Source organism: Molossus molossus, unplaced genomic scaffold (genome assembly GCF_014108415.1).
Source record: "Molossus molossus isolate mMolMol1 unplaced genomic scaffold, mMolMol1.p scaffold_m16_p_3, whole genome shotgun sequence".
Taxonomy (NCBI): Eukaryota; Metazoa; Chordata; class Mammalia; order Chiroptera; family Molossidae; genus Molossus; species Molossus molossus.
This window is the reverse complement of record NW_023425366.1, coordinates 105126941-105154089: the sequence shown is the minus strand read 5'-3', so window position 1 is coordinate 105154089 and position 27149 is coordinate 105126941. Positions and strand designations below refer to the sequence as shown.

The window sequence follows — 27149 nt, the reverse complement described above, 5'->3', positions numbered from 1 at the left end:
ATGGCCTGTATAGTATGTTCCATCAAAAATATTTATTACTAGTGCTTTAAACTTCAGAGTAAACATTAATTTAAATGGAGTTCACTGGGCAGATTTCCCCTTTAATATAGATAGGAATATTCTTTATCAGAGATTAGGACAGTTTTGCTAACTGGTAAAAACCCCCACAAATGACCCTGGCCGGTTTGGCTCAGCGGTCGGCCTGCGGTACAGAGAGACCCAGGTTCGGTTCCCGCTAAGGGCACGTACCTCCATTGCAGTTTGTCCCCGGCCCTGGTTGGTCGTGCGGGTGGCAGCCACTCGATGTGTCCCTTCACATCAATGTTTCTCTCTCTCTTCCTCTCTCTCCCTCCCGCTCTATCTGAACAAAAAATGGAAAAATGTCTTGGGGTGAGGATAAAACAAACAAACAAACAAACAAACAAAACCCCACAAATATAAATATGTAAGAATGTTTATTTGATGCACATAACTTTTTTGGTATAAAATAAATGTAAAAGTCACCTATGGAAGTTGTGCTGCCTTCATTGTTAAACTGCAGTATTACATTTCAAAAAAGAAGCTAAAATGAATCCACTCTTATAAACTGTTCTTGAAATAACCTCATACTGAAAATTTATTTCTACTGGTGTACTGAGTTGATTCTTTTTTTTTTTTTTATCCTCACCCGAGGATATTTTTCCATTTTTTGTACAGATAGAGTGGGAGGGAGAGAGAGGAAGAGAGAGAGAGTGAGAGAAACATCGACATGAAGGGACACATCGAGTGGCTGCCACCCGCACGACCAATCAGGGCCAGGGACAAACTGCAACCGAAGTACATGCCCTTAGCGGGAACCGAACCCGGGTCTCTCCGGACTGCAGGCCGATGCTCCAACCGCTGAGCCAAACTGGTCAGGGCCTGAGTTGCTTCTTTCTCTCTTAAATTATATATAACTTATAGACAACACAGGCAGAATTCTTAGAGATCCTAGTTCCTGGAATTCCTGTCGGTTTATGATGTATGTGGTTGTCAAGAATTAATGAAAAGGTGTTACTTGCTTTCAGTTCTATAAACACAAAGAATGCATTAATCAGCTGTTTTTACAATGCTTTAGCTCACCTTGAACACTCCATTGGTACAGTGTTCTAAAAAAGTAGTATCTGCAAGAAAAATGAATCAATTTGAAATACAGTTTAGCCATATTGAGTAGAACAAATGTGTTCTGTGCTAGAACATGAGGACTTAAGAAATGGGCCTGACAGATACATAATTTGTGTTGATCACTGAAAGATTCTTTGCAAGGATACATTCCCTTCATTATAAGGCAACGTGGGAATTATAAAGTCTGAAAATCAAAACCATCTTTTCAAAATGTATCCTTGTTTCCTTTTACCCCATTTGGTTATTCATTTCAGAAAATAGAAAATAAAGGATGACTATGAGCCACAAAGTCAAAGGAGCCTTAAAACTCTGATAGAAGTGATGGTGATAAGGCATCAGAAATGAATGGGACACCTAGGTTGGGGGACATAAAAATACTTTGATCCAACAACTGAAGTGTATCAAGAATTTAAGTGTAATTATCTGCCTGTAGGAAAACTCAAAACATCATACCCTGTGTGTAATATAAAGCATCCTAATAATGAAAATAATGTTCTCCCATGTGTCATTAGAAAACAGTCTAAACAGTAAACAATGTTTTGTTTTGTTTTTATCCTCACCCGAGGACATTTTTCATTTTTTGTTCAGATAGAGTGGGAGGGAGAGAGAGGAAGAGAGAGAGAGAGAAACATTGACGTGAAAGGGACACATTGAGTGGTTGCTACCTGCACGACCCAACCAGGGCAAGGTACAAACGGCAACTGAGGTACGTGCCCTTAGCGGGAACCGAACCCGGGTCTCTCTGGAATGCAAGCTGATGCTCTAACCGATGATCCAAACTGGCCAGGGCTAAACAATATTTTTTTAAAAATGTTTTTATTTCCCTGGCCAGTTTGGCTCAGCGGTTAGAGCATCGGCCTGCGGTCCAGAGAGACCCGGGTTCGGTTCCCGCTAAGGGCGCGTACCTCAGTTGTAGTTTGTCCCCGGCCCTGGTTGGTCGTGCGGGTGGCAGCCACTCGATGTGTCCCTTTCACATCGATGTTTTTCTCTCTCTCTCTTTTCCTCTCTCTACCTCTCTCTCTATCTGATCAAAATATGGAAAAATGTCAAGTGAGGATAAAAAAAAATGCTTTTATTGATTCTTCAGAGAGATAGAAACATTGATGTGAAAGATACATTGATCACACCTGCCTCCTGCACGCTCCCTACTGGGGATCAAGCCTGCAACCCAGGCATGTGCCCTGACCAGCAATTGAACCAGGACCTCTCAGTCCATGGGATGATGCTCAACCAGTGAGCCACACCGGCCAAGCAAAAAATAAACAATCTTAAACTATGAAAGAAATAACTGTATGGGAGAATTTGCAGTGAATGGCAGTGTTGAAGGGCAATGTAAAAGGGTAATGATCTGTTTTGACTTTTTAGAAAACAAAGGCCTGAGGATCTAATTCATTATTATTTTGCCCTTATTTTTGTTAAGGACAGGAAAATCCCCGATAGGTGGGCAACAAATATCAGCTTTGCTATTTTGTTCCTTTGGTACAAAAGGATGGAACACCAGGTTAACAATGCTGCCAGGCATTCATTTGTTAACCGTTTTCTACTGACAAGGCACTGTGCTGTGCACCGTAACCCTAGGTAGGTATTTCTTCCACTGTAAATTAGTGGGGGTTTGGTACCAAGCCGTTTCATGTGAGTAGCTAGTCTCTTGCCCCTATCTGAGAAGTCATGAGGGGGCGGGGGTCACTGAAATTCCAGAACCATAATCCTCTGACCAGGGTGTTTATATTTGGGGGAAAGACTCAGATCAAAGAGTTAGCCACCTGTGCAGCGCTCTTCAGAGGCGAATCCAAGACATTCATCTATCAGTTTGGAGGCTTGTGGATCTTTTTTTAAAAAAACCCTCTCTAGCCTAGGCATTGGGGCTCAGTGGATTGAGCATCATCCCATGGACCGAGAGGTCCCAGATCAGTTCTGGGTCAGGGCGCATGCCGGGGTTGTGGGCTCAATCCCCAGTAAAAGGTGTACAGAGGGAAGCCAATCAGTGTTTCTCTCTCTCCCTTCCTCTCTCTCGAAAAAAAAAAAACCAATAACAATTAAAAATAAAAGACCAATCTCTAGTAGCATTGAGGTTGCAGTTAGATGTTAAGTTGAATGGACTGTTCTATTTTTAAAAGTAAATAAGTTATTAGTTTATTAACTATCAGAATTGACTAAACTTTGAAAATTTTGTCTTACCACATTTTTAAAAATATCTAAGAAATGCACTGCATTTATCTTCAGGTAGAGTGGGAGGGAGAGAGGGAGGAAGAGAGAGAGAAATATTAATGTGAGAGAAACACATCGACTGGTTGCCTCCCACACGACCCCAACCATGGCCGGGGACAAACTGCAACTGAGTTACATGCCCTGAGTGGGAACTGAACCTGGGACTCTCTGGTTTGTGGGCCAACACTCTTAACTGCTGAGCCAACTGGCCAGGGCAAAAAAAGGCCTTTTTTATAGTGTGCATCACAGTGTGGAAAATAACTCATGTAAAAAATATTTTATATTCCAGCCCTGGCCAGTTTGGCTCAGCGGTTAGAGGATCGGCCTGTGGTCCAGAGAGACCCGGGTTCAGATCCCACTAAGGGCACGTACCTCGGTTGCAGTTTGTCCCCGGCCCTGGTTAGGTCCTGTGGTGGCAACCATTTCATGTGTCCGTTTTACGTGGATGATTCTTTCTCTCTCTCTCACTCCCACTCTATTTGAACAAAATATGGAAAAAATGTCCTTAGGTGAGAAGAAAAAAAAAAATCATATTCCAGAGATACTGGTTACATCCAGTGCTTGGATCAAATTTTAAAAACTGAAAGGTTACGAAGCATAGTAAAAAAAGTGTGGCCAGCTGGTGGAAACGTAAGGCAGAATGGTGCTTGTGGATTTCCTGATAACAATAAGAAATATACTTTATACACTTGGCCGCAGTTGAGCATCCTCCCCTGCACCAAGAGGTTGTTGGTTTCACTCCTATGGGAACATGCCAGGGTTGCAGGCTCCTTCCCCAGTAGGGGGCGTCCAGGAGGCAGCCTATCATAGAAACCTATTTCTTTGTCCCTCTCTAAAATAAATAAAAACATTTTATAAAGTGCTTTATAGATTAACATATATTTAAGTATACATATGTAGAAATGATAACCTAAGTTACACAAGAAAATGTAGGGACTTTTGTTTGTCATTCTCTCTGTGGCTGACAGGAAACAAGTCAATGTCCAATAAAGCTGCAAACTCCTCCACTCTAAGATACTAAAAAAAGAAAAAAAAGAAAGGGGCTTTACCCTTAATTTGTAGAACATTTTAAATGTATGTGTTATGTTTAATATTTGTCAAGTAAAGAGTTTATAATATGACTCCTAGGTGTTAAACTAGACATGAAACTTGATTCCTTCGTGGAACTTAAGTTGGGTGGGGAAGAAAAAAGTGTGACCCCTAGAATTCCTAATTTTTTACTTGAACTGACTACACTCTCATTTCTTAAAAGTGCTCCAAAGATGGCCACTAAAAGGAGGTCAAATCAACCGACTGTGTCTGTCAGGGAGCTTGGGAAGGGGGGGCTACAAGGAGCATGTGTTCACACACAGGAAGTCAGCCACAAGGAAGTGAATCAAGCTCTCTGTGAGGCACTGTATTGGTTCATGGTCTTCCATTTGATTGGACACCCATGATGAGTACTTCCCCAAATCATTCAGCTTTAAACCGTGACAGATGAATACCGGCACTGTGGGAATAGTGTACCTTACTTGCTTAATGGAGCCTGTGAAGAGGAGAATGATCCTTAAGAAAAGCCCTTCCTCTGGGATCCAGGAGCACATTGGACCCTTGGGCAATGTGGGGCTTGGGGCGCCAACCCCCTGCTCTGTGCAAAATCCACATGTAACCCCAGTTAGTCCTCTCTCTGTATTTGAAATACCAACAGCAGGTTGACCCTTGGGCAACACGGGGTTGAACTGCGTGGTCAACATGAAGTGGACCCGCGCAGTTCAAACCCACACTCAAGGGTCAACTGTACTTGTCCACAGGCCCGGCCTGTTTAAAGAGGTCTCCTCACGATCAGTGAGTCAGTTATGATGAGGTCAGTGGGCTTTTAGGCCCATCTCCACTTCTGCCAAGAACAGACTATGGCTGAGGATGACAATGTCCTGGAAGCTCTGGTAACCTCAGCTCCCTTCCAATCGCGACATTCCTCAGCCCTTAACTGGGAACCAGTACACGGACCTTGTTCATTATCCAGCACCGTATCACTTCCTGTAAGTCTGTTGGGACTTCAGCTCCTCTGTGGAGTTCACAGCCGTGGTATTTTATCACTCAGCCAAGCCTGGCCTGGTTTCGAACAAGAGCAGGGAGGCCTACGGCTGCGGGGCTACTCCTGGGAAGCACAGTCTGTAACCAGCAACTCGGACCGTGCTGTGAGTGTCGAAGCAAAGGCTTCTCACACGTCCATCCTCAGTTAAGGCTGTGTCAACAGCCTGACACACAAAAATAATTTCAGATACTTTTCAGCAGCACAGAGCGTTCAATTTAGGGAGTGATCACCTCAGAGCCAACTCCTACTTCCCATATTACAGAAGCCTTTATTTTCACCTTTCATGTTCCCTCTAGCCAATGACTACAAAATGCAGACCAGACACTGGCCGGTCTGCCACAGTCCGGGGGGCACGTTCTCCGTGGGCTGGAGCCGTGGCCCCTCCCTTGGGAAGAGGCGCTGACGGCTGGGCAGTCCAGAGGCAGTTCTTGCTTTACAGAGTACACGGGCTCTTCCCCAGGCCCTGTACCCTCAGAGCCCACTGCTGGGACCTGGTTTCGTTGGCAAGTTTCCAGTACCTGTCTCGCAGAAGGAACGCGGCGTGTTTTGGTTGTCTCTGGCGAGTGAAGATCCCCTTTTTATTCCCCATTACTCTCTGCGGTGCTAAAAACAAGGCAAAAGAAGGTTCAGATGACTTCTGATGGGCGAGCTGGAGCCCAGCTGGACGCCAAGTGGAAATATCCTGTTGATAGTTTAGGGCTGTTGGGTCTGATGTGGCCACTTAACGGGCTATCGATTTAACTACTATTGCTCCCCAAAACACCTCGCTCCCTGGTGTTAATTTTTCACCTGGTAGGGAAAACTACCCAAAATTGTTTATGTTTTACTTGCAAAATAAAGTCTAAAACATTAGGGTACCCAGCCCTGGCCGGTTTGGCTCAGCGGTTGGAGCGTCGGCCTGCGGTCCAGAGAGACCCGGGTTCGATTCCCGCTAAGGGCACGTACCTCGGTTGCAGTTTGTCCCCGGCCCTGGTTGGTCGTGCGGGTGGCAGCCACTCGATGTGTCCCTTTACATCGATATTTCTCTCTCTCTCTCTCTTCCTCTCTCTCGCTCCCGCTCTATCTGAACAAAAAATGGAGAAATGTCCTCGGGTGAGGATAAAAATAAATAAATAAATAAAGTCTAAAACATTAGGGTACCCAGCTGCCTGGTAACTGGAAGGGGCTGAGACACAAAGTTACCCTTGGGAAGATGACTCTTCGAGAGGGAGCCAGAGTCCTGACCACCCGGAGGTGCCTAGTGGGATCCACCAGTAGAGGTCAAAGTCCTCCCGGGTGGCCTCCAGCTGGGTTCCCACTTGGTGCTCGTCTGCCAGCGCTGACGCTGGGAAGGAGCAAAGCTGGCAACAGCCTGCGGGCTGCACTCTCAACACACCTCTCCACCCCCGTGAAACCACCGCTTCCATGAACCCCAAAGCAGGGCTTTCCCACCTATTTCAAGACAACAGTAACGTCCTCCACGGTAAGTAAATACCAGCCACCGTGCCAAGCGTGTCGTTGGGGGGAATCCCTACATCAACCTGCAAGGTGCTGGCACTATCCCCACTTTACAGGTTTGCCACAGTTAGGTCACTTGTCCAAGGTCACAGAGCTAACTTCTCACTACACAAAGCCAGTGCACCTATTCAGGAAATGTCATTCAAGGTATTTCCAGAAGCTATTAATCTCATTTGCTAAGCAGAGTAGAGGCTCACGTACTTATTCTTTCTTCTGTTTACCTTTCCATTCTCATTTTTAATTAATCTTTCCAAAGATCTGTCTTTCCCATAAGTATTGTAATTCCTACTACTACTACAATCAAATCCTTCTCCATCCCCCAAATTGTCACTGTAAGTTTATAGTATACCAAGAAACCAGTGATCTGGAGTAGCCCCCACCCATCCCCACTTGAGAAAGGAGTCCAGATGGTATTCTCCTGGAAGATGTTTAAACATTCCCACAATGAAATGCTTTGACCCTTCCCTGTATTCAGTGATCCTGCCTTGTACAAGTGAATAATACAAACAGGACTGGAATACCGTACACTTCTCAGGCTCTGTACCCTGCTCCGGAATAATGAGTGTACCCCACAAGGCCCACTTTTCCCCCATACTGCTATAAAACAGACAAGGCAAGTTAGCCATTTTGTCCCAACCTAGCAGAGACTTCCATTTGCTTTTTTGCGATAAAATGATCGGGAGAGCAGGCAAGTGACCACTGCCTGCTAAACGCACCTCTCTTTTCCTAGGACCTGCCCTGCGGGGCCTACAGTGATTACATCAGCTTTCCTCTTGTTCCCAGTGTTCTTACAGCCAAACGTCCTGAACCAAAAGGCCCACCTGAAGAGATCAGAACGGGACGTCCCAGGCCCAGCCATGTGGCTCAGTGGTTGAGCGTTGACACAAGCACCAAGAGGTCGCCAGTTCGATGCACAGGCCCAGGTTGTAGCCCGACCCCCAGTAGGGGGACATTCCATAAACCAAACTTCCACTTACTCTGGTTAGTCATAAAATCAGCAAAATTCCAGATGAGCTCTCCAACCACATAGTCTTTGCGTTTTTGATCCAGAGCCAAATGATACTGCTCTAGCAGACTTTTCTGGTACTCCTCAGTGTACATCAGTGGTGGATCCTGAAATTAAAGGCAAAGAGAATGTAAGAGTCAGAACTGGCAGAATTGTAAATATCAGATAAAAATAAAGATCCAGCCCTGGCCAGTTTGGCTCAGCAGTTAGAGCGTCGGCCCACAGACCAGAGAGTCCTGGGTTCGGTTCCTGCTAAGGGCATGTGCCTCAGTTGCAGTTTGGCCCCAGCCCTGGTTGGGGTTGTGTGGGTGGCAACCAGTTGAGGTGTCTCTCTCACATCGATGTTTCTCTCTCTGTCTTTCCCCTCTCTCCCTCCCACTCTATCTGAAGATAAATGCAAAAATGTCCTCGAGTGAGGATTAAAAAATAAAAAAATAAAAAAATAAAGATCCATGTGATGATGACCAAAATATCTGTCCTCAGGGTGGGCTGCTGTGACTGCAGGACTTGCTGGTGTAGAGGCAGCACCAGCAAGGGTATTACAAAGCCCAGAGTAAAAAAAAAAGATTAAAAAAAAAAATCCTTAACTAAATAATCACTTTGTTTATAAACATAATTTGCTACTTGCTTTGTCTTACTTTTAATCTCTATTCACCAGCTGAACTACACTGGAAGTAAAAATTCCTTTGAATAATTCATTTAAATCTCAAGACCCTGCCCTGGCCAGTTTGGCTCAGGGGTTGGAGTGTCGACCCACAAACTGAAGAGGCCCAGGTTCAGTTTCCGCTTAGGGCATGTACCTCAGTTGCAGTTTGTCCCCGGCCCCAGTTGGTGTTGTGTGGGTGGCAACCACTCGATGTATCTCTCTCACGTGGATGTTTTCTCTCCCTTCCTTGCTGTCTCCCTCTCTCCACTCTATCTGGAGATAAGTGGCCCCGCCCTCACTGGCTTTCCAATCCAGCAAGACACGCCCTGTATGTGTGATGAAGGTGAGGAGGGAGAGAGCGAAGCAGCAGCGGGGTACTGTTCAGCTGAAGGAGCTACTGGACACGGGGCCACAGAAAGCTGCCCTGTGAAGTCCTGAAGCTCAGGCCTGCCAGCGAGGGGGAGCCCGGGCATGACAAAGGCAGGGGCAGCGCCTCCGGACTCGTCCCGCACTGGGGAAGGGCGCCTATGCCCTGTGCTGACACACAGAGGGCTTGTAGATGTTCTGAAGTCCGAGTTTTCATCTCATGGGATTATAGGGGATTCAGGTCTTAGATGCTGAAGGATGCAGGAGTCTAGACAATTGTGCGACTACAAAGCCCTGTTTAGACTTGGCCGTTGTTTTCCAATGAGAAGGATTAAAATGCTACGCAAGATGCACTAAAAATATAACTGTATAATTGAAACATGTTGTGTTCCAGTTCCAAGGCTGAATTTGAGGGCAGGGCAAGGTGTAGATTTTCTTACTTTGCTTTCATGGAAACGACCCTGTACCGTCTAATACTAGTTGCATGTGGCTATGTGAAATCAAACCTAATCAACTCAGCCAAACTAGTCATATATCAAGTCCTTGAAGGCCATGTGTGGCTACCCTTCTGGACAGTGCAGAGACAGAACATTTCCATCACTGCCAAAGGTTCTACCAGACAGCGCTAACCTAGACTCTTTTAAGAATTTCTTAAAAATTCAGTTGGCACCACCCTGGCTGTTTTCACTCAGTGGTTAGAACGCCACCTGCAGACCAAACAGTCATGGGTTTGATTCTGGTCAAGAGCATGTACCTTGGTTGTGGTTTGTCACTGGCCCTGGTCAGGGTTGTGCAGGAGGCAACCAATCGATGTGTCCCTCTCATGTTGATGTTTTTTTCCCTCCCTCCCTCCCTCCCTCCCTTCCTCCCTCCCTCCCTCCCACTCTCTCTGAAGATAACTGAAAAAATATCCTCGGGTGAGGATTTAAAAAAAAAAAAATTCAGTTGGCAACTTTTCTTTTTTTAAAAAATGTGTTTTTAGGGATTTTTTAGAGAGAGAGGAAGGGAGAGATAGAAACATCGATGTGAGAAACAACAATCAGCTGCCTCCTGCACACTGCCTACTGGGAATCGAGCTCAAAACTCGGGCATGTGCCCTGATCGAGAATCGAACCGGGACCTCTCAGTCCATGGGACGATGCCCAATCCACTGAGCCACACTGGCCGTGCAAGTTGGCACCTTTTCAAAGAGGGAGAACAATGTGCATAGACGCTGCCTTCACAAACTAGTTCCCTCCTTGACCGGTGTTTAGAAGTGGCTTTCTGTGTAAGGAAGATGAGTGTAAAGGTGTGAACACAACAATACAGCTCATGTGGGAAGCTGATCCACATGCCAAAATCAGCATGTTAAGCAATGTGTGTCAACAAAGGATCCCAGCGGCTGTGACAGGCGAGTGTGAGGTGGCTGGGGTGGAGGTGAAGGGTTGACTATTGTCAAGGATCCACATGAAAAACGTTCCCACACATTATATCTCGGATGAGGAAATGGACAAAGCAATGAGAAAACGTGATTAAAACTTGCTCCAGCCCTGGCCAGTTTGGCTCAGCGGTTAGAGCGTCGGCCTATGGTCTGGAGAGACCCGGGTTCGGTTCCCGCTAAGGGCACGTACTTCGGTTGTAGTTTGTCCCCGGCCCTGGTTGGTCGTGCGGGTGGCAGCCACTCGATGTGTCCCTTCACGTCGATGTTTCTCTCTCTCTCTTCCTCTCTCTCCCTCCCACTCTATCTGTACAAAAAATGGAAAAATATCCTCGGGTGAGAATAAAAAAAAAAAAATTAAAAAAACTTGCTCCAAAATTCCATCCATCCCCTTATTATTTAGCGCTCACTGTGTGCTGACCACTGCTGAGTGCTTGGGAAGCAACAGTAAATAGGACTCAGTCCCCCCGCTGGAGCCCATGTCTGGCAAAGGAGAGGGCTAAAGAAATACTGCTAGTGCACCGTGCGAAACAGCAAGCCGGAGCCCAAGCAGAGGGAAGTGTCCTCCGGCTGGGCAGAGGGGGTGAACCTCATCGAAGAGGGAACATCTACGCTGAGACTTGAACACGGAATACGAATGCGCTGGCTGCGACTGTGGAGCTAACGAGAATGTTCCAGGCAGAAGGGACCATAAGCTTTAAACAGGCTGCCTCTGAGGACCAAGCAAGTGAGGGGACGCCTGGCTGGTGGGCAGCCAGCAATGCGGAGGGGCAGGCTGGGCGAGTGAAGGACTTGGGGGAGATCATCAGGGCGGGGGGAGGGGGCAGGGAAAGAGGCACGTTTCTAAGGAGGTCATGACTGACATCACTGCCCAAGATGGTAGAAACAGAAACAGAAGAGTCCACCCTACTTACGTGGTGAAACCCTGCAATGGTGTCTGCTCCGTACTCGCTCTGAATAACTGGCTTCTGGTAGGTCCTGTGCCAGTTCTCAAGCTCGGTGGCCACCTGCAGCTGAATCACCTCCAGGTGCCCGGGGTCATGATACCAGGAGTAGTAGCTGTTCACACAGATGACGTCCACATATGGCGCCTGGGGCGACATTAGAGCTTGTTCAGAGCTTGTTCACGGACCAGAAGGCTGCAGGATAGTGTTAGGACTCTCGCACTCGGGGCTCTTCTGGAGGAGCCGGTGAAAGGGGCCAGAAAATGATTTAGATGCTCACATGTGTAGGAAACAGTCCAGAAGTGACCTGAACGGAGCAGTGCACACTCCGGGCTGGCGCTCCTGACCTGGCCGGGGCTCCGGCGAGGGCCGAGGCAAGGCAGGCGCCCAGTGAGCTGGCCTCGGGAGCCCAGGGCCCATCCCCCCCCATGTGCTCCTCTCCAGCTAAGGCTCTTGGTACTGGTCCTCCCTCACCTGGCCTGGAGAAATGCTCCCAGTGAGGGACAGATGCAGTTTTCCTTCCCACAAGGAACCTTGATTCCCCGTGTGGCTCGGAGCTAGGGTGCTGGCCCTCCAGGGGTGGAGTGTCCCTCCCAGCAGGGTGGCCTACATGGCGGGGGACTGCCTCGCGTCTAAACAACGACGAGCTCGGGAGTCTGCTGCAAAGACTAGACGGCCAGTCTCCAGTGTCCAGTGTCTCCTGGACACACGCTCCCTCCAGAACCTGCAGGACTGACGTGGCCTGTTTCCCAAGGGACCGTGGCCTCCTTCCAAACTGCGGTGGTGGAAAAGCGCAGAGAGGAGGAAGCCGGGGAGGGACCTTTGGGTGGACACGAGGACACGGATCGCACATCCCCTGGGGTAGGTCTGGCAGCCTTCTGAGGCCAGGCACAGGCTTCCCTGTCCACACGAACGTTGGGGCAGATGTCACGTGGGCTCTGAGAACACCACGCGTCCCTGGGCCACGCCGGTGTCCACCAGTCTGTGTGCTTCTCTGGAGGCGGGGACTCGACAGACGGCAGGGGAGCACCAGGGCTGCACCTTCTCATCCATGTGAACATGGCAGTTCACGATGTATCACGGGACGCAGTGTTTTGTCATTCTTTCCCCGATGCTTTCTGTCCACAGCACCTCCCACCTCAGCTCTCCAGAGAAGGAGCATTTTCTTTGTGTCCACGGTTTCCAGCTTCAGTGCAACTGACTACATTGTCTCTGTGGGGCTGCCGCACCCGGGCACCTGAGCGAGGCCGTTGCCCAGCCAGCTGTGGGAGCCTGTCCCTTCGCTTCTCGATCCGGATCGAGTCAGTGGCTCCCAAAGCTGGCTGCTGACTGGAGCGCTGAAGAGCTCTTTGCAAACTCCGATTCCCAGCCTGGACTGACTGAATCAGAATCTCTACATCCAGGCACCTTCGTGGCTCTGACGATCAGCCCGGTTTGAGAGACAATGACGACGACAGCTTTAGGCTCCCTTCCACCTTTACCGTTTTATGAGCACAATAAACTGAGGTGCATAAAATCAAACCGAGGAGCCTGGAATCTGACTGAGAACAAGTGAAATCTCCTGTGCCAGCCCCTGGGACTTGGGGAGCCACATTGCCTGTGAACACGCAGGTGGTTATCTTGGACCTAAAGCCCGGCTGTGAAAATGCTGGACGGCCGCTCAGGGTTCTTCTGCTCCCCCCGGCCCAGCAGCCCCCCTCCTGCTGCAGAGGCTCCTGCTGCACAAGGGGTTCCCTGAACAGCCCAGTCCTCACGTCAGGAGGCTCCTGCCACACACAGTGTTCATTGGAGCATCAAGGCAGGACTAGAGGACAGGGCAGAGGAGATGAGAGGGGTGTGGGGACCCCCTCAGACTCACCCCCAGGTCCAGTTCATAGTTGGAGGCGGTCACATAGGTCACGGGCCGGGTTGGGTCCAAGGCTTTCGTGTGAGCAATCAGCGTCCTGTCCATGGAGGGCAGAAGACAGGGCTGCCAGCCACCTCTCATCCACTCTCTCCCATCTTCCCCAAAGGAAACCCCTGCTCTCCTACCTCTGAGTGTATTTTAGGTAAGCAAACATGGTCCTCTAGTCTGAGATCGTATTCCCGGACATCATTCCTTCTCCCTCCACAAATCCTACTCCCCTTCCCCAGAGGCCTCCTCACAGGGAAAGCTGAGGGTCCTTGGGCTGGGCTCTGCCTAAAACGTGGTTCTGAATCTCTGGGAAAGCTCTTGACAGCAGGAATAGATGGGGCGTGGATCAGGATGGATGCTAATGTAACACACGAGGGAGTGGTGTTAGGGGGCGGGCGTGTGCTGTGTGCTGTGAGCTGTGAGCTGTGTGCTATAGGCTGTGTGCTATGGGCTGTGGGCTGTGAGCTGTGTGCTGTGTGCTGTGGGCTGTGTGCTCTGTGCTGTGTGCTGTGAGCTGTGTGCTGTGTGCTCTGTGCTGTGTGCTATGAGCTGTGTGCTGTGGGCTGTGTGCTGTGAGCTGTGTGCTCTGTGCTGTGTGCTGTGTGCTGTGAGCTGTGTGCTGTGTGCTGTGAGCTGTGTGCTGTGAGCTGTGTGCTCTATGCTCTGTGCTGTGTGCTGTGAGCTGTGTGCTCTGTGCTGTGGGCTGTGTGCTGTAGTGGGGACTCACTAGAGACTTCAACAGCTATGCCAGAGCCTCGTGGAGCAGTGGGAGCAGGGACACTTGCAAATGGTAGAAATCGCAACTACACGTGGTAGCAGGAGGAGGGTTCTAGGAGACAATAACAGGGCACATAACTGAGGGCGGAGGGTCAGAGTCAGCCTATCTGAAGAAATGACATTGACGCTGAATCGCATTAACCGCAGAGGGAGGGCGCTTCTGACAGAGGCACCTGTCAGGTCTCCCCGAGCAGGTTGCCCACAATCACTGTTTAAGCCTATTTTCCGCTACTCCTTCCTCACAGCTAGTTTTCTTCCCTTTACACCCTTCTCCCCATAACTGCTCTGTTCATTCGAAGGCTGTGGTTTCCACAGGCCAAAACAGTACCCCTCACCCTCAAGTCTCAAACCCACCCCCTGAAACAGCCTATTTGTCACCTGGGAAGCTTCAAAGTCTAGCTGAGCTCCTCCAGCCCAGGCAGCTCTACCCACATCCTGCTACTCCCCACAGTCACGGTCTCCCTCTTCCTACCTCCCAGAAAAGCCCACCTGGAGCCTCAGGCACCCGTTCCCGGGAGACCACATACACTCCTTCATCCACACAACAAAAGTTCTGTCCACCAGCCCTGGCTCGACACACCCCTGCGTCCCGTGCACTCGGGCTGAGTTCAGAGCTGTGGGTCCCTTTGCCCAGGTGGGTCCCTCCTCAGAACCTCCACTGATGTGGCCCAGCTCACAGCACTCCGTGACTAGAGCGCAGTGTGCCTCAGGGAACTTCTGATGGCCTCTTGTAGCAAGTGAAATAACCCTCCTCTGCAGGCCAACTTACTACTGGCAGGACTGAAAGAAACATGGAACCAAGGAACACCCTGGGAGGCCAGACCTCCCACTGAGGAAACACTGCCCCCAAGTGGTGTTTCTTTCCATTGCAGCGCTGGAAGGAGGGTGGAGGTCAAGGAGAGGAGCTCCCAGAACCATGAACTCTAGATGGCCTGGTCCTGTCCAACAGGTAACTGTACAATAGTTAGAATATGCAGGTCATTGAAAAACCTGTTTATACTTATGTGGGCAGAGAAGCTGGTTTTATGAAGCCTAAACTGATTCCAGTTTACAGCTGAACCCAAAGTATCATCAAGTGGGTTTTTTTTAAGTTTTCACACACACTAAATTTTGTGGGAATGGAAATACCATTAAAAGTGCGGGAAACCCTGGCTGGTGTGGTTCAACAGTTAGAGCATCAGTCCCCGTACTGTTAAGGTTGCGGGTTCAATGCCCTGTCAAGGGCATGTACCTGGGTTGCAGGTTCAATCCCTGGCCTCAGTTGGGTGCATGCAGGAGGCAACCAATCAATGTGTCTCTTTCACATCATCCATGTTTCCCTCTCTCTCCCAACCTTCCTTCCTCCCTCTCACTCGCTCTTTTAAAAAGTATGTGGAAAAATATCCTAGAGGATTGAAAAAAACAAGTGATGAGATTACACTTAGCTTTGTTTGGAACTAGACCTGGGGTGGTTCCATTTTGGAATCACGCGGCCCTGGGGGACGGCTGTGGTGTCAGCACCAGCGTGGCCACTGCTGCCAGCATTTGGAGCTCTGCTTGCAGGGGACCCCACGTCAGGTGAGCACCTGACCCCCTCACTGCATTCTTGGGGAGTCAGGCCCGTGCATTCATGTATTCTTTTATAAACGACTCTCTTTATGCCATAGGTAGGCCATGCTGCTATTTTTTTTTGTAATTTGAAGTTCTGTGTGTAAGTAGGTTAGGTTACCTCTGGATTTCATTTCAGGTGTGAAAAGCATACACCAAGTCTCACGGGGCTGAAATGACAACTTAGGTGGGTATGGATCTGGTCCCTTCATCTGACCGGGTCTGGACGCACTGAAGTCTGGGCTTGGAGCTGGATGCTGCTGGCACACAGCCCACCCCCCTCAGGGAGTCCTCAGCGCTCCCATGGCTGCCAGCCAAACTAAGCCGGGCCGAAGGCAGGGTCTCTTCCCTGACCCAGGCTGGGACAGAATGGGGCACTCACTTGAAGTAGTCACCTGCAGGTTTCAGGAAGGAAGCGGGCTCATTGGCCACAGACCACATCACAACAGCTGGGTGATTCTTGTCCCTGCACACCAGCTCCTCCATCACCTCCAGGTGGTGCTGCAGAGACTCGTTGTTGTAGCTCTGGCTGTGGGGCAGGGAGAAAGGGAGTGCATCACCACCTGCCAAGGTGGCAGGCTGGACAGCGTGGGCAGTGGGCACTCACATCAGCACAATGCCCACGCCAGGGCTCTCATCGATGACCACAATCCCATACTGGTCACAGAGCTGCATCACCTCCTCTGCATAGGGGTAGTGGCTGGTACGGAAGGCGTTGGCACCAAGCCAGAGAAGCAAGTTGAAGTCCTTCACCAGCAGTGGCCAGTCAAAGCCCTTCCCTCGGACCTAGGGGACAGCAGAATAGAGTGACAACCCCCCACATCCCCTGTCTGCAAGATGTACTTCCTTGTAGAGCTGAACCCGTCAACCCTCTATCCAGCCAAGCACAGGTCCCATCGGGCAGAGGTTTGGAGCACTTTGCTTAACTGCTCCGAGCTGCCCTCAACCACTCCGGGGGCATGGGGAAGGTAAAGATGAGAAACGACTCCCACAGGGACCCAGGAGCCCCAACTCACGTCTGCATCCTCATGTTTGTTGACCCCATGGAAATAGAAAGGACTCCCGTTAATGAGGAACTGGCTCTCTGTGACAGCCACAGTGCGAATGCCCACGGGGAGAGTGTAGACGTCAGACACGGATCCAGCCGCCGTCTGCGCAGTCAGCCTCGCCTATGAGAGTCCAGCAGTGGTGCGAGGCTCCCTGATGGCCTGAGCCCCACAGCACGCCCCTCAGCAGGAAGGCCCCTGGGACCCCACAGCAGCCCACCTCTGGGACGCAAGCAGAGACATCAAGAAATCACAGGCGTCTGCCACTAGCAAGGAGGAACCTTTGCTCACCTTGACCCAGGGCCTGCTCTTCAAATCTGGGCTGCCCCAAGAAGGGTTGACAAAACCTCAGGCTGGGAATATGTCAATTCAATCGACTAGGAAGCTCAGAGCACCCGTGCCTGCCTACCCACCTGTCCTACACCCCTGCTAAAGCCAGGTAGGGCTGCTGGGTGGGAGCAAAGGCCTCTCATAGCCCCAGTCTTAACCACCATTACCTCCAATGAGTACAGGTAGGCAGGGCGCTCATGCATCAGGTATGGCCACCAGAGGTGGGCATCGGGCACCTTCAACAGGCCCTGGCTCCCAACATCCCTGGCCACGACTTGGCCTTCCTCATCCAGAAGGCACACTTCCAGCTGGAAGTCTTCACTGCCTTGGACGTCAATCTGGTAAGAAACCAGCCCTGTGGCAGACAAGAGAGATCAGAGAAGAGAGAAGGACGTGACCTGGGTTGTACAGATGAGAGGACCCTGAAGCCACCATTCTGAGGAGTCTACTTAGGACCCGACACCCCAGCCAACAATTATTTCTTGAGCTTGATCTGCAGGGGGAGACATTGAGTGCGGGCAGCACAGGGGGAGACGGACACCAGGTCTCCATGTTCTCGGAGTGATGTGATCTCAGGAAGCCCCACTGCTTACTGTGCCTTACTTCCTTCGAAAACGAGGTCAGACAAGATGGGTATTTCAGAAGCCCGTGCCAGCTTACACGGGCTGGATTTTAGCTTCTTAGGTAAATGGGAACCTCTGAGGGTTAAGAAATGCTGGAAGAGCCTTTCTCCTGGGGCATCTTTCAAAACAGGGAACAAAGCCACTTTGGGCCTGGCTGCAGGCACACCCTGCTGGAAGCCCTCACCGGTGTTTTGGTCCACGTCGGTGATGACAGTGATGTCGTCAATGTAGGTGGTGGGCGTGGTGTAGAGGAGCACGGGCCGGTGCAGTCCGGCGTAGTTGAAGAAGTCAAAATTTGTGTTCTGGACAAAGTAACCCCGGGGGTACCTACAGTGGGATGACAATGGCCAACTGGGGTCTTGCCCTGAGGCCTTCAACCTCCCCTCTGATAAGGATACTTTGCCCCTTGTGGGAAGACCACTGGGCAGCGCGGGGACTGAAATGGAGAGCAGGGTGCTGCTCACTTGGAGGTATCCGTCTTGTAGAGGATGGTCCCTGGCGGCAGGGTGTGGGGGGTGAGGGTGTTGTTGATGGCGATGGTAATGCGGCAGGTGGACAGGGGCCCAGTCTGAACCAGCTTGCTGATGTCAACCTCGAACGGAAGATGGCCTCCCTCATGCTCTGTCACATGGACCCCATTCACCCACTGCAGACACAGGAAAATATGGGGAGGGGACAGCAAGCCAGACCATGAGGAAGGGGCACTGCCATCTCAGGTACTCCCTCACATAGACGTGCCCTGCCAGCTTCCACCTGCCTCCCCAGCCTGATGGGAGGAATGAAGATTAGGCAACCCTCCCCAGTGTGGGGCAAAGCGTTTCCCCCCACCCGCCCCAGGGGCCAGGCTGTCAGGCAACAGCTGAGAGCTAGGCACCCCAAGAAAGCCCCATGCGTGCTCAGCAGCTGAGCCTGCCCACTCGCCCTGCCTGCTGCTCACTGCACTGACCACAATGGCATAGTAGTGGGCGCTGCCAATCCTCAGCACCACTCTCGTGCCTGGGTCCTGGGTCCATCGCTGGGGCAGGGTCACCTCCCGTTCATACCACACCCAGCCGACAAAGCTACGCAGCTGCTCATCCTGGCCCACGTCATTGAAGCTGGAGGGAACAGGCATGTCCAGGGTGGGACCCGACTGGGGAGAGAAGGGCCAGGATCAGGTCCGGATCACCTCAGAACCTCAGACCAGGGTCCAGGCACTCCCCTTCCCCAGAGGCCAGGTCCCCCAGCAACTCTGCTTGCAGGAAGGCTTCGCCAGACCCTGGAATCCTAGGCCACCACACCATCATTATTCTTTGCCAGCAACTAACCAATGTCTTTTCTGGAGCTCGTTTAATTCTCACAACTCCATGAACTAAACACTAGTCACGCACTCATTCAATGGACAGTGAACACCTACAATGCTGTTCTAGGGACTAGGAATGAAATGGTGACCAGGCCTCTGCTGTCAGAAGATTAGCTCTATGAAGAGTGTGGACGGGGCAGGGGACTATGTCAGGCGTCAGGGAAGGCCTTCTGGGGTCAGTGCCCATGGGATATTGCCTCAAGACAACCTGGCAGGATTGGGTGAACCTGAACCCTAAGGGAATCCCGTGAACACCTCAGGTAAAGAGCAAGGCAGGAGTGAGGCAGACAGCTCAGGGAGCCTGGAAGCAGCCTGGCTTTCTAAAGACATCTTGTATGTGGGACATGTGACCTCAGAGGGGGGAATGTTCTCTGCTCTTCACAGCAGTATCCCCAGGGTGGGACACAAGCCCTGGCACATAGTAGGAACCCAATATATATTGGCTGAATGGATGGATAACTTGCTGACGAGGGACTGACTGCTAGGATGGTTTATGTCCAAGAAGTGGTGGGGCCAGAAGTTCTTTCTCAAGGCAACCAGCACCAGGGTCTCCACGGAAAGAGGTGAGCCTAGGACCACAACATGAATGAATGAAATGAGAAGGGTCGGCAGAGACTAGACCCCGACTAAGAATAAGATGATCAACTGGCCGCCCCAGGAGGAAGGCTGGCCATGCAGGGCTGCTTTGCAGGGGAAACTGTGAGGGGTGCACATGACCTACACTTCCTTTTTTCTTCCCCTGCTGAATGCTGGGCAGCAACCACCAAAATAAGAGAATATGGGACAGGGAGCAGTGCATGGGCTTACAGGCCTGCCCAGTCCCACTTCCCTGCCCTCCCCCCCCACGTCAGCGGGAAAACTTGGAGTGGCGAGCTTGGCTGGCTGGGTGCCAAGCCCCCATCTCTACCTGAACCTGGAATCCAGAGTCTTGGTGCCAGGGCAGAGCGGGTCCCATGATGTCCAAAGTCGGCCCTCTGCCCAGCTCCGTGCCACGGACCCTGCTCGGGCTCGTCCTACCCCACTGGACTGGGCTCGACCACGGGCCCTTCCCCGGCCCAGGGAGGGTGGGCGCCCGCCCCCCAGACGTTTGGTTCGGGATCCGCCTTCCGCCTCACCCTCCTGCGTCGGCCGACACCTCCCGCCCCCACCGCACGCCTCCAAGCGGGTCACCTGGAACATCCGGGCCCGCTCCTCCGCCGGCAGGGCTCCCAGGCCCCCAGCCGGCTTCCAGGAACGGCCCCGCCCGGCCCGTCCCCCTGCCCCAGGCTCCCGCACCTCCCGCAGCGGCGTCCGGTACCACTGCTGCTCGAAGCCCCGGCGCCGATTTTCGGAGAAGTCGGCGCGGAATTTCCAGAGGCCGTCGAGCTCCCTGCGCTCCCGCGACGCGCTCTCCCGAGGGTACAGCATGCCGCCGCGCAGCGCCAGCGCGCAGCCCCCGAGCAGCGCGAGCACCGCCCCGAACCCCGCCGGCCGCCCGGCCATGGTTTCCGCGCGCCCGCCAGCCGCTGCTCCAGAGCTGGAGCCGCCGGGGTTGTAGTCACTGGTCGGGGCGGGGCGGGGGCGTGGCCGGGGCGTGGCCGGGCTTGCCTTGGCGGGGCGTGGTGGGGCGTGGCGAGGCCGGGTGTGCCCAGGACGGGGCGGGGCGGGGAGAAGCTTGCGGCCGAAGACTCCCACGGGTTTTGGCTTCAGGCTGTGCGGAGCCCGCAGGAGGCGCGCGAGGTGGGCCTCTGCGGAGGGCTCGCCCGGTTTGCCAGGGGCGGCGGCGGGATAAGGCAGCGGGCACTCAGGGGCTAGGCCTGTCGTGGAAGGGACCCCGAAGGGCGGAGGTGTCCGACTCTGCGCCCGTCAGTCAGGCCCCCGGGTCACTGTCTGCACCCCGTTCTCCAGGGACTGCTTTGCCCCTCTGCAGGGTCACAGGCCAGAGCGGGACCCTAGAAAATGGTCGGTTTGCTCCCACCCCACCTCCACCCGTTTCTTCTGAGCCCGTCCTGAGACACTTTCACTTGCTTATGCCTGCCAGACACCTAGGGGGACCAGCGGACATGTTTATTATGTGCAGTGGAGTCCCTCCGACAGGGACACCTGTCCCAGGGACTAGGCCATAGTCTTGACCCTGAACCTCCAGGTCACGTGGGCCCCAATGCCCTGCCCTGGGGCTCAGAACGCAAGGCGAGGGGCCTTGTGGCTCCAGTAACCTATCCTGGATACAATCGTTCCTACAAATACCTGATTTTTTTGTTAATTATTATTTTTTACTTTTGCTCGGATTTCATTCTCACCTAAGCAACTTTATGATAGTGGACTTTGATGTGGAAATGGAATCTCTAGGACAGTAAAAATAAAATAGATTCTAGGAACTACCAAGTTCTAAAGGCTCTTCCCAACATGCTTACGATATAAAAATATGAGAAAGTAGCATGCAAATGTTTATGCAGCATGATTCCCACACAAATATAGACATAACGTGGTTATTATTGAAATGATATACAGATGATTTCCATTTTGTACTTCATACTTTCCTGATTTCTTAAAAATGCATGATGAACATGCATCATCATCATTATTATTATGAGAATACATTTATTAAAGCTGAGGATATTGAAACAAGGAAGATCCCTGGCCGGTTTGGCTCAGCGGTTAGAGTGTCAGCCTGCGGTCCAGAGAGACCCGGGTTCGGTTCCCGCTAAGGGCATGTACCTTGGTTGCAGTTTGTCCTCAGCCCTGGTTGGTCGTGTGGGTGGCAGCCACTCGATGTCTCTCTTTCGCGTCAATGTTTCTCTCTCTTTCTCTTCCTCTCTCCCTCCCACTCTATCTGAATAAAAAATGGAAAAATGTCCTCGGGTGAGGATAAAAAAAAAAAAGAAAAAAAAGAAACAAGGAAGAGCTTAGAACAGAAGAAGCATCAGAAGAGAGCCTAGGCAGGGCTGCTTTGGCTCACAGAAATGTCACAGTGAAAGCAGTGAACCAAGGTGGGGCTGTTGTAAGTCCACTGGAAAGTCAGAGAAAAGCGGACTTTGGAGACAGGTTCAGAAGGTTAGCACCAGAGAGCTGCCTCTGCCCATTGCTCCCCTGGTTATAAGTCTCTGGGATCCCTTAGAGTTTAGGAGAAGCATGGCTATGGGGGAAAGAAGGGGGAAGGGAAAGGCCAGGGCATGTTTCTGGGAGGGAGAGCATGCATTATGTTTATAATCAGAATCGAACCAATAAGTTTTTAAAAATGCATCTTTCATTTTTCTTTTTTTCTGTAATAAAAGCGAAGTATTCATAGTATTATGCAGTCTCTCTCGGCCTGCTGGGGGGTCAGCACAATGGAATGAACTACAAGCACACGCTGGTAGGAGTGAGGGGGAGCATAGCAAGGGAGCAAATGCTGCAGATCTCTGGATGCAGCCTAATTTATTTGCAGATTGGTTCCCCAAATTACGTGTGGATTTATGTAAATTAGTTCCTTGAGATGGTGCCTCTGCAAACCATACAGCCTAGCCTTGTCTATTGCTTTTTATAGCTGAAAGAGACTTCAAAGCTAAAAAATAATAAATCCACACACTCCTGGGGTACAGCCCATTATCCTCACTGGGTGGTCTTCCAACCTTTTGTCATGCAAACCTTATCTTATTCACATGCAAACAAAGCATGCAGTTGCACTCCAGGTAGTTTTCCTGCCTTCCAGTCCAATCTGTCTGTCCACACACTCTTTGATCCTAGGCTGGCCAGGTTGTGAGAATGCATATCACAAGGTTACAGTTCGTTCATCCACCAAACCCCCATCCTTACAGTATTATTGTATAAAATGAAAATTGAAAATCAAACATTGGTCTACATATACTTAGCTCCACCCACCCATATCCTTCATTTTTGACTAGTCTTTTTCTATGCTGTTGAGGTTCTCACTAAGTTCATTTAGAATCTTCACCAAAGTTTTGAACTCTGCATGTAGTAGATTGCTTATCTTCATTTTGTTTAGTTCTTTTAATGGAATTTCATTCTGTTCTTTCATTTGAAACATGTTTCATGAATTACATTTAAGTTTTTTACTCATTTTGACTTTATTCTTATGTATGGTGTAAGTTGGTGGTCTAGCTTCATTTTTTTGCAAGTAGCTGTCCAATTTTTTCAACACCATTTATTGAAGAGACTGTTTTGATTCCACTGTATGCTCTTTTCACCTTTGTCAAATATTAATTGAGCATATTGTCTTGGGTCAATGTCTGGGTTCTCTCTTCTGTTCCATTGATCTATATGCCTGTTCTTATGCCAGTACCAGGCTGTTTTGATTACAGTGGCATTGTAGTATACCCTGATATCTGGTAATGTGATTCCTCCTACTTTGTTCTTCTTATTCAAGATTTCTGTGGCTATTCAGGGTCTTTTTTGGTTCCATATAAACTTCTGAAGTATTTGTTCTAGTTCTGTAAAATATGACATTGGTATTTTGATGGGGATTGCATTGAATCTATAGATTGCTTTGAGTAGTATGGACATTTTAATGATGTTAATTCTTCCAATCCATGAACAAGGTATGTGTTTCCACTTTTTTATATCTTCCTCTATTTCTTTTTTCAGTGACCTTTAGTTTTCTGTGAAGAGGTCCTTTTCTTCTTTGGTTAAGTTTATTCTTAGGTATCTTAATTTTTTTGCTGCGATGGTAAATGGGATTTTTTTTTTTTTTTTGGTATCTCTTTCTGTGAGCTCATTGTTGGTGTATAAGAATGCCATAGCTTTCTTGACGTTAATTTTGTATCCGGCTACATTGCCATATTCATTTATTAACTCTAGTAGATTTTTGATGGACTCCTTAGAGTTTTCTATGTACAATATCATGTCATCTGCAAATAATGACAGTTCCACTTCCTCCTTTCCAATTTGGATCCTTTTTATTTTTATTTTCTCATGTCTAATTGCTGTGGCTAGAACTTTCAGTACTATGTTAAATAAGAGTAGCAAAAGTGGGCATCCCTGTCTTGTTCCTGTTCTTAAGGGAAATGCTTTTAGTTTTTGCCCATTGAGTATGATGTTGGCTATAGGTTTTTCATATATGGCCTTTCTTATGTCGAGATATGATCCCTCTATCCCATATTGCTGAGTGTTTTTATCAGAAATGGGTGCTGCTTTATGTTGAATGCTTTTTCAATATGTATTGATATGATCATATGATTCTATCTTTCATTTTGTTTATGGGGTGTATCACATTTATTGATTTGTGAATATTGTACCATCCTTGCATCACTGGGATGAATTCCACTTGGTCATGAGGAATAATATTTTTGATGTATCGCTGGATTCGATTTGCTAATATTTTGTTAAAGATTTTGGCATCTGTGTTCATCAGGGATATTGGCATGTAGTTTTCTTTCTTTGTGGTGTCTTGATCTAATTTTGGAATTAGGATTATGCTAGCCTCATAAATGGGTTTGGAAATCTTTTGTCTTCTTGGATTTTTTGGGATAGTTTGAGGACAATGGGTATTAGATCTTCTTTGAATGTTTAGTAAAACTCCCATGTGAAGCTGTCCGGGCCTGAGCTTTTGTTTACTGGGAGTTTCTTAATTACATTTTCAATTTCCTTAGTTGTTATTGGTCTGTTCAAATTTTCTATCTCTTCATGGTTCAGTTTTGGGAAACTGTGTTTCTAGAAATTTGTCCATTTCACCTAGATTGTCCAATTATTTGGCGTATATTTGTTCACAGTATGTTTCATTGATCCTTTGTATTTTTGTGGTGTTAGTTGTTACTGCACCTCTTTTGTTTCTGATTTTGTTTATTTGGTTCCTTTCTTTTTGTTTCTTGGTGAGTGTGGCTAAAGGCCCATCGATCTTATTTATCTTTTCAAAGAACCAGCTTTATGTTTCATTGATCTTTTGAATTGTTTTTTATTGTCTATGTCATTTTTCTGCTCTGACCTTTAGTATTTCTTTCCTTCTACTTGATCTTGGTTTTCTTTTTGTTTACTTTCTAGTTCTTTAAGTTATAGGGTTAGAAAATCAATGAGGAATTTTTTTTTGTTTCTTGAGGTAGACTTGTAGTGCTATGAACTTCCCTCCCAGGACTGCTTTCACAGTGTCCCATAGGTTTTGTGTTGTTGTGTGTTCATTTTCATTGGTTTCCAGGAAGTTTTTAATTTCTTTCTTGATCTTCTTGGTAACCCATTTATTGTTTAACAACATGCTATTTAGCCTCCCAGTATTTGAATGTTTTTGCGTTTTTGTTGTAATTGAGTTCTAGTTTCATACCATTGTGATCTGAGAAGAGCTTGACAGGATTTCAATCTTCTTGCATGTCTGGAGACTTACTTTGTGTCCTAACATATGGTCTATCTTTGAGAATGTCCCATGTGCACTTGAAAAGAATGTATATTCTGCAGCTTTGGGGTGAAATGTTCTGTAAATAGCAATTAAGTATAATTGATCTAAGTCGTCATTTAAGGACTCTATGTCCTTGTTAATTTTTGTCTAGAAGATCTATCCGATGGTGTCATTGGGGTGTTAAAGTCACCCACTATGATTGTATTGCTATTGATCTCTCCTCTGAAGTTCTCCAGAAGTTTTTAAATATATTTTGGTGCTCCCATATTTGGTGCATATATGTTTATCAGGGTTATATCCTCTTGTTGATTGATCCTTTTAATATTATGTAGTGACCTTCTCTGTCTCTTATTATGGCCCTCATTTTAAAGTTTATTTTATCAGATATGAGTATTGCTACACCAGCTTTATTTTCATTTGCTTGGAAAAAATTTTTCCATCCCTTCACTTTTATCCTGTGTGAGTCTTTTGTTATGAGGTGAGTCTCTTGTAGACAGCATGTATATGGGTCATGTTTTCTTATCCAATCAGCTATCCTATGCCTTTTGATTGGAGCATTTAAGCCATTTACATTTAAGGTTATCATTGATAGATACTTATTAATGGGCATTTTTATTTTATGCCCGTGTTTCTCTCTCTCTCTTTCTGTTTCTTTTTTTTTTTTTTTTTTTAATCCTCACCCGAGGACATTTTTCCATTTTTTGTTCAGATAGAGCGGGAGGGAGAGAGAGGAAGAGAGAGAGAGAGAAACATCGATGTGAAGGGACACATCGAGTGGCTGCCACCCGCACGACCAACCAGGGCCGGGGACAAACTGCAACCGAGGTACGTGCCCTTAGCGGGAACCGAACCCGGGTCTTTCTGTACCGCAGGCCGACACTCCAACCGCTGAGCCAAACCGGCCAGGGCTCTTTCTGTTTCTTATTCGTACAAGTCACTTAAGCATTTTTTGCAGTGCTAGTTTGTTGGTGGTAAATTTCTTTAGCTTTCTTTTTTTTTGTCCGTGAAGCTCTTTATTTCTCCTTCAATTTTCAATGATAGCCTTGCTGGATAGAGTAGTCTTGGATTCAGACCCTTGCCTTTCATTACTTTGATTTTTAATTAATTAATTAATTTTTTCTTTTTGGTATGTGCCCTTACCGAGAACCGAACCTGGGACTCTCTGGTCCACAAACCGATGCTCCAACTGCTGAGCCAAACTGGCCAGGGTACTTTTCATTACTTTGTATACTTCATGCCATTCCCTTCTGGCCTATGGTGTTTCTATTGAGAAATCAGCTGACAGTCTAATGGGAGCTCCTTTGTTGGTACCTGCCTGTCACTCTCTTGCTTCCTTTAAGTTTCTTTCTCTGTCTTTAATGTTGGCCATTTTTATTATGATGTGTCTAGTTGTGGGTCTTCGGGGGTTTATCTTGCTTGGGACTCTCTGTGTTTCCTGGCCTTGTGTGACTTTTTTTCTTCACCAAATTAGAGAAGTTTTCTGTCATTATTTCTTCAAACAGGCTCTCTAATCCTTTGTCTGATTCTTCTCCTTCTGGTATCCCTATAATGCGAATGTTGTTACATTGTGTATTGTCGCAAAGCTCTCTTAAACTCTCCTCCTGTTTGTAATTTTTTTTCCCATTTGCTGCTCTGTTTGGGTGTTTTTTTCTACCTTGTCTTCTAAGTTGCAAATTTTGTCTTCAGCTTCTTCTAATCTACTATTGAACCCTTCTAAGGTATTTTTCATCACACCTATGTCAGTTTTTATTTCCTCTTGATTTTTATGCATCACTTCTACCTCTTTTTTTTTCTTCCCTTTATTGATTTTAGAGAGAGAGGAAATGAGAGGGGGAGAGAAATAGAAACATCGATGAGAGAGCACATTGATTGCCACCCCCTGCACGCCCACCAATGGGCATTGGGCCCACACCTGGGCACGTGTGCCAATCAGAATCAAACCGCTGAC

At 48.7% G+C, this 27149-nt stretch overlaps 1 protein-coding gene across 2 annotated transcripts; it reads right to left on the bottom strand.

Annotated features, from left to right (window-relative positions):
* Window positions 1-5148: 5148 nt before the first annotated feature.
* On the bottom strand, window positions 5149-20382 carry LOC118642784 (beta-glucuronidase-like). Of its 2 annotated transcripts, XM_036280724.1 has the most exons (12): window positions 20176-20382; window positions 18505-18690; window positions 18023-18204; window positions 17743-17885; window positions 17103-17290; window positions 16576-16728; window positions 16167-16345; window positions 15942-16088; window positions 13160-13244; window positions 11272-11448; window positions 7900-8035; window positions 5149-6028 (listed from the first exon to the last, which is right to left on the bottom strand). In XM_036280724.1, exons 1-12 carry the CDS (start codon window positions 20380-20382, stop codon window positions 5859-5861), a joined length of 1953 nt encoding a protein of 650 aa, XP_036136617.1. In that variant the 3' UTR covers window positions 5149-5858. The 2 variants fall into 2 exon arrangements, with proteins under 2 accessions (XP_036136617.1, XP_036136618.1); XM_036280725.1 differs by lacking the exons at window positions 17743-17885; window positions 18023-18204; window positions 20176-20382 and having other exon boundaries at window positions 18505-18571.
* Between the last annotated feature and the right edge of the window lie 6767 nt (window positions 20383-27149).